Here is a 6406-nt window from a genome sequence, read left to right as displayed (position 1 = left end):
CGGCGCCACCTTTCTCAAGGGTACGCATACGCATACGGTGGGTGTGCGGTGTGCCACCTCTTTCGCCATCTGTGTTCGACTCCGTGCTCATGGCACGCTGCGAAGTGATAGTTCTGTTGGGTAGTGACGTTCAGCTCAGCTGGAAGCATGGAAGCTCGTAGCTGGAGGTGTCCACAGACAACAGCGGCTGACAAAGGTAAAGAGCACAGCGCTAAGAACCTCACGTCGCCCGCCGGCGTCAGCCTAAACCGCATGATCCAGCTAGCGCCCGGCCCCCGTCGCATCCGAATCAAGTACGGGCGTGCCCCCGCCCCCCCTCGCCACTGCCTAATAAACCCACAATCCTGCGTTGCTCATGCCCAGGAGAGCACGCTCTTAGGCAGGGGCTAGGACTCCCCACTGGGAGCGGCGGCAGGGGCAGGAGCGAGAGGCAGGCAGGCAAGGCAGGCGCCAGCGCCATGGGTGTCCGCTTGGCGGCGACGAAGCTGCACATCCCGCCGTCGGCCGCGCGGCGCCCCACCTTCCTGCCGTTCGTCGCCGTCCTGCTCCTCTGCTCCGCCTCCTACCTCCTCGGCGTCTGGCAGCACGGCGGCTTCGCCTCCCCGTCCGAGTCCCCCGCCGTCTCCATCGCCACCGCCGTCGCCTGCACCACCGCCGCCGCACCCGCCACTAGGAAGAAGGCCCCGTCTGCCCGCGCCAGGTCCCGCTCCTCCCCCTCCCAGCCATCCCGGGCCCTCGACTTCTCCGCGCACCACGCGGCGGCCGCGGACGAGGCGCTCACATCCGCCGCCTCGTCCGGCTCCTCCTCCTCCTCCTCGTCGGCATCGCCGCGGAGGTACCCCGCGTGCCCCGTCAGGTACTCCGAGTACACCCCGTGCGAGGACGTGGAGCGGTCGCTGCGGTACCCGCGGGACCGGCTGGTGTACCGGGAGCGCCACTGCCCGGCGTCGGAGCGGGAGCGGCTGCGGTGCCTCGTCCCCGCGCCGCGCGGGTACCGGACCCCGTTCCCGTGGCCCGCCAGCCGCGACGTCGCCTGGTTCGCCAACGTGCCGCACAAGGAGCTTACCGTCGAGAAGGCGGTGCAGAACTGGATCCGCGTCGACGGCGACAAGCTCAGGTTCCCCGGCGGCGGGACCATGTTCCCCAACGGCGCCGACGCCTACATCGACGACATTGGCAAGATCATCCCGCTCCACGACGGCTCCATCCGCACCGCGCTCGACACCGGATGCGGGGTACGTACATCCTCTTGTTGCTCAAGCTCAACTGCGGCACCTAAGATCCACTCGTTAGTTACAGAAAACAAAAGTAGATTGGGATCAAATGGGTCGAAATGGTAAACTGACGAGTGCTGACTGAATTGGAACGGTGAGGATTTTGCTACGCGCAATCAATTTCTTTAACCAGTTAGACACAGTCCAATTCAGCAATGTCTGTAGCACCAGACATACGAGTAGTTGACTGTCTTGTTGGAATCGGGAAAAAAATTTCTTCTACCTAGACGACTGCTTCGAGATTCGTTCTCTTGTAAAGTACTAGTTTCTGAAATTTCTAGTAATTGTTTTCACACTTCGAGGTTGCATTGGTAAAATGGAAAAGATATTTGTCGCTTGCCCGTCGATCTTACCAAGTTCAACAAGCATCCTATGGGGTTTTCAAGGTTGCATTGCAAAGCTCTAGCTAAAACAGTACACTAGTACCCCGAAAACATATTCACCATTTGCATACACTTTGCGCTTCGTGTCACTCCAGTTTCCACACTTTTTTACCCCCAAAGGACAAGTTTATTCTTTTTTGGTAACGCAGATGCTCAGTTGTACTTTGCAAAATATTCTGTCTTCACGTGCAAGCATATGTACATGGATGAGTTTTTTTGTTTTTTTTGAAAGGAGACATGGATGAGTTTTTACTGGCGCTGATTGCGAGCAGAAATGCTGGTATGCTGCTAACGAGAATCGCACGTAGAACAGCCCAGAGTTTACCACGGAACGTTATTTTCCGCGGACGGATCTACAGGCCAACTCTGCACCTGCAGCATTTGGCAGAAACTAGAGCAATTTGGCAGAAATATATATGTATGTGTGTGTGCGCGCGCGCGCGCTTTGCTTGTCTCTGACGAAGATTTTGGTGTTCCGGCGTGGGGCTAACGCGGGCGCTCGCCGTTTTGCAGGTGGCGAGCTGGGGCGCGTACCTGCTGTCGCGGGACATCCTGGCCATGTCGTTCGCGCCGCGGGACTCCCACGAGGCGCAGGTGCAGTTCGCGCTGGAGCGCGGCGTCCCCGCCATGATCGGCGTCCTCGCGTCCAACCGCCTCACCTACCCGGCGCGCGCCTTCGACATGGCGCACTGCTCCCGCTGCCTCATCCCCTGGCAGCTCTACGGTACGCACGTCCAGCCTTTCTCTGAATTCTGACCCTGTCCAAACGCACGATCCATTCATCAGCTGATCCCTCAAGTGCCGGTGCGGGCGTGCAGATGGACTGTACCTGATTGAGGTTGACCGCGTGCTGCGGCCGGGAGGGTACTGGATCCTGTCCGGCCCGCCGATCAACTGGAAGAAGTACTGGAAGGGGTGGGAGCGGACCAAGGAGGACCTCAACGCCGAGCAGCAGGCCATCGAGGCCGTCGCCAGGAGCCTCTGCTGGACCAAGGTCAAGGAGGCCGGCGACATCGCCGTCTGGCAGAAGCCCTACAACCACGCCGGCTGCAAGGCCTCCCGCAAGGCGAAGTCACCGCCTTTCTGCTCTGGCAAGAACCCCGACGCGGCATGGTACGGAATCATCACAAGCCGCTGTGGCAAGCTTAAATCAACCCGATTGCGATGTAGCAAGTTGTGCGTGCACGCGTAGCTGTGACTGACCGCGATTTCCGATCCGCACGTACAAAGGTACGACAAGATGGAGGCCTGCATAACGCCGCTCCCGGAGGTCTCCGGCGCGAGCGACGTCGCGGGCGGCGCCGTGAAGAAGTGGCCGCAGCGGCTTACCGCGGTGCCGCCCAGGGTGTCCCGCGGCGGCATCAGGGGCGTCACGACCAAGTCGTTCGCGCAGGACACGGAGCTGTGGCGGAGGAGGGTCCGGCACTACAAGTCGGTGATCAGCCAGTTCGAGAAGAAGGGGCGGTACCGCAACGTGCTGGACATGAACGCGCGCCTCGGCGGCTTCGCCGCGGCGCTGGCGGCGGCGGGCGACCCCCTGTGGGTCATGAACATGGTCCCGACCGTGGGGAACACGACCACGCTAGGGGCCATCTACGAGCGCGGCCTCATCGGGAGCTACCAGGACTGGTGAGTTCGGCCTCATCGATGGTCCTCCGTCGACCACTGGCGGTGATTGAATGGCGACGGCGTGGTGTCGTGTGTCGGTGGCGTGGTTGCGTGACGGTCGGTTTCGCGATCTGACTGCTGCATTCACGGCAGGTGCGAGGGCATGTCTACCTACCCGAGGACCTACGATCTCATCCACGCGGATTCGGTGTTCACCCTGTACAAGAACAGGTAGATCGACTGCAGAGGAGCCTGCATGAGGAACTGATACATGTTGGCGTGTTCCCTGCCCCTGGTGCTGATTTTCACCTCTGCTGTGCTTTCGAAAGGTGCGAGATGGACAGAATTCTGCTGGAGATGGACAGGGTCCTGAGGCCCCGGGGCACGGTGATCATCAGGGACGACGTGGACATGCTGGTGAAGGTCAAGAGCGTAGCGGACGGGATGAGGTGGGACAGCCAGATCGTCGACCACGAGGACGGCCCGCTCGTCAGGGAGAAGATCCTCCTGGTTGTGAAGAAGTACTGGACTGCCCAGGACCAAGACCAGTAGCAGGAACGTGAAAAAGTAAACTCCTGTATGTTGATAAGCACATTCTTCGTCGTTGGGTCGCCATTTCTAGCTCCTTTGAGCTAGTATTTTTTTTGTTTTACGTTCTTACATGCTGTTCTTTTCGGACGGTAATTTCTTAGATAGGAAATTTGTCTTAAGGTGTAAAAACGGGCTAATTGAAGGAAGGTGAAACACCTGAGCCCCCTGCAAAGTTTTTACTCGAATTGTCAAGTTGTGCCAAGCGGTAAATAGTGGAAGTTACTGTTGTGAGTCATCCTGGAATCTTTTTCTCTTAACCTGTGGCCTGTAGCGGATTCAAGATCCCAGATCTATATATGAAAGATTGCAATTCTGGTCCCAGACTGTGAAGAGGAAGGCCCCAACCAACGTGACGGCTGAATGGGACCTCCGAATTCAATTGGGTACAGACCATTGACGGGACAGCCGGCCATCTAACAGGGGTCTGATCCCAATTCCCAGACTGTACGAAGAACGGAAGAAGCCTTTAATAAATTACGGTGCGTTCGTTTCCTCTCTCCTAAAATCTGGATCCTTTGAATCTTATTATTTAGAAATATTAAATAAAATTTAATTACAAAACTAATTGCAGAACCCCAATGCTAATTCGCAAGACGAATCTAATAAGATATATTAGTCTATAATTAGCGGATGATTACTATAGCATCATCGTGGCCTCTAAAAAAAGAACACTTACGCGATTATAGACCGGATTAGAGACCGGTTCGGTGCCGTTTCGGGCGCACGGATAGGAACGGACCCTTATACCTCCTCCGGTGCTGACGACGTCGTCAGTTGACGGGACGTAATAAAGAAAGAAAAATAAATGCATCCGTTTTTTCCACGCTGCATCAGTCTACTCCTGGAAAAGTACATCAAAAGCTAGCGGCGACTTTTACTCGATAGCGGTAGAATTTTATCCGCTTCTTGGTTCCCACGCTACATCACTGTGCTCATGGAAAAGTACACCAACAGCTAGCGGTGAGTTACTCGCCGGCGGCAGAATTTTACTGATTTCTCTCTCCACCGCCACAGCAAAAGCCAACAATGGACAAGGCCTTACAGCCAAACTCATCTCTTCGTACTTTATGGAGGTACTTAGAACAGCAACAGATGATTCCAAGATCTACATAAGATTCTAGTAAGCCCAGCAGTTTTACAGTACTAAACAAGCTATTTTTATTCAGTTACTGACTTAATTGTCGGTTACTTGCTGCAAGTCATGTTCGGTCACCAAAAGGACGTGAAGCAAGTTGTCAGCTTCTTGTTGGACTCATGTTGTTAGGGAAATATGCATCCTTCCATTGGTTATTCCAGGAGGAGCTGGAATGAGGTATTCAGTTATTTGTACTCGATCATGTTAACTTTTAGGTTTATTTACTTGCACAACAGCCTGATTCATTAATGATGCTTATTTTCTTTAGCGACTTGATGCACATGAAGGTATTGAGCATTAGCAGCCTCCGCACATCACTTTCTCAAGATGTCTAGTTGCTCGATCATTTGTTAATTTCTGACGCAACTCCCCTTTGCCTGCTGTATGGTGAGATGAATATGCAGGCCATATCAGCAGCATACATTCGGGTCTTTTTTTTCTCTTCTCTTCTTTTGGTGCTCACGGGGATGCAAGTTATATATATTTTGAATTATTGGATCAATCCATTGATAAAATAAATTAGAATAGTATTCTGCGTAAATTATTTGAGAGGAGAAATAAACTAGAGTGGCATGCGATCCCAAAAAACTTCTCTTCGTCTCACAAAGACGTTCGTTTAGCCTTAAAATTTTATCCCACAAAGACAGTTCTTTTAGATTATAGTAAAGTTCATTTAATTAAAGTAATATCAAATATCAAGAAATAATTGCATAGAGAAGAGCATGGAACCAATCAAAATACTTAAAATGTTTAAGTAGATGTTACTTTTTAGGTTATAGGGAAGAGCATGGGGCCAATCCAACGCATTTGCATTTACTGAGAATCTAGGGAACCAAATAAACAGTATAGTCTTCAATCATAACTGCTATAGTTAATCAGGGGTAACATATTCATTTTGCACCACTCGTAATATGTATATATCTGAAATTCTCTAAGTGAACAATCTTTGTGGCATAGAGGAGTACCGTCAGTACATACGGACAGGGGTACCTCCTGCTAGGGTATCCAGACCCTTAGCGTCTCGCTGTCGCCTCATAGGAGAACGCGATGGTGTCAAGCTCCGGCGTGTGTGCTAAGCGCATCGTGGTGGACGCGCGCCACCACATGCTTGACCGCCTATCCTCCATCATCACCAAGGAGCTACTCAACTGCCAGAAGGCCATTGTAGTCCACTACGAGGAGATTTGCCTCTCCGCGGGCCTAGACCGCCGGGAAGTCATCTGACAGACTGTCCACCCTAGTGGACACAGAATTTTCCAAGCCCATACCCTTGTCCTTTGGGAGACGGGACGTATGGTCCGGACCTGCCAGCTGGGACCGTGGTCTCCGGACCTCCCCCCTGAGCTCTTATAGGTCCGGCGCCCCCCACGTGCCCATGAGGGCAAGGTACTTGGGTATGGCCTCCACAGGCTCGG

General features: G+C 53.7%; 1 protein-coding gene across 1 annotated transcript; it reads left to right on the top strand.

The window, feature by feature from the left end:
* On the top strand, window positions 1-4091 carry LOC112879068 (probable methyltransferase PMT15). Its single transcript, XM_025943393.1, has 6 exons — window positions 1-1235; window positions 2171-2381; window positions 2476-2770; window positions 2888-3286; window positions 3419-3496; window positions 3595-4091. Exons 1-6 carry the CDS (start codon window positions 459-461, stop codon window positions 3815-3817), a joined length of 1983 nt encoding a protein of 660 aa, XP_025799178.1. The 5' UTR covers window positions 1-458; the 3' UTR covers window positions 3818-4091.
* Window positions 4092-6406: the final 2315 nt, after the last annotated feature.

This window comes from Panicum hallii, chromosome 1, assembly GCF_002211085.1.
Source record: "Panicum hallii strain FIL2 chromosome 1, PHallii_v3.1, whole genome shotgun sequence".
In the NCBI taxonomy this organism is placed as follows: Eukaryota; Viridiplantae; Streptophyta; class Magnoliopsida; order Poales; family Poaceae; genus Panicum; species Panicum hallii.
This window is presented reverse-complemented; position numbering and strand designations above follow the sequence as displayed.

Coding starts and splice junctions, on each gene's coding strand:
- LOC112879068 (XM_025943393.1), top strand. CDS start 459: ATGGGTGTCCGCTTGGCGGCGACGAAGCTGCACATCCCGCCGTCGGCC. Junction 1,236..2,170: donor CGCTCGACACCGGATGCGGG/GTACGTACATCC, acceptor GCCGTTTTGCAG/GTGGCGAGCTGGGGCGCGTA. Junction 2,382..2,475: donor CATCCCCTGGCAGCTCTACG/GTACGCACGTCC, acceptor GCGGGCGTGCAG/ATGGACTGTACCTGATTGAG.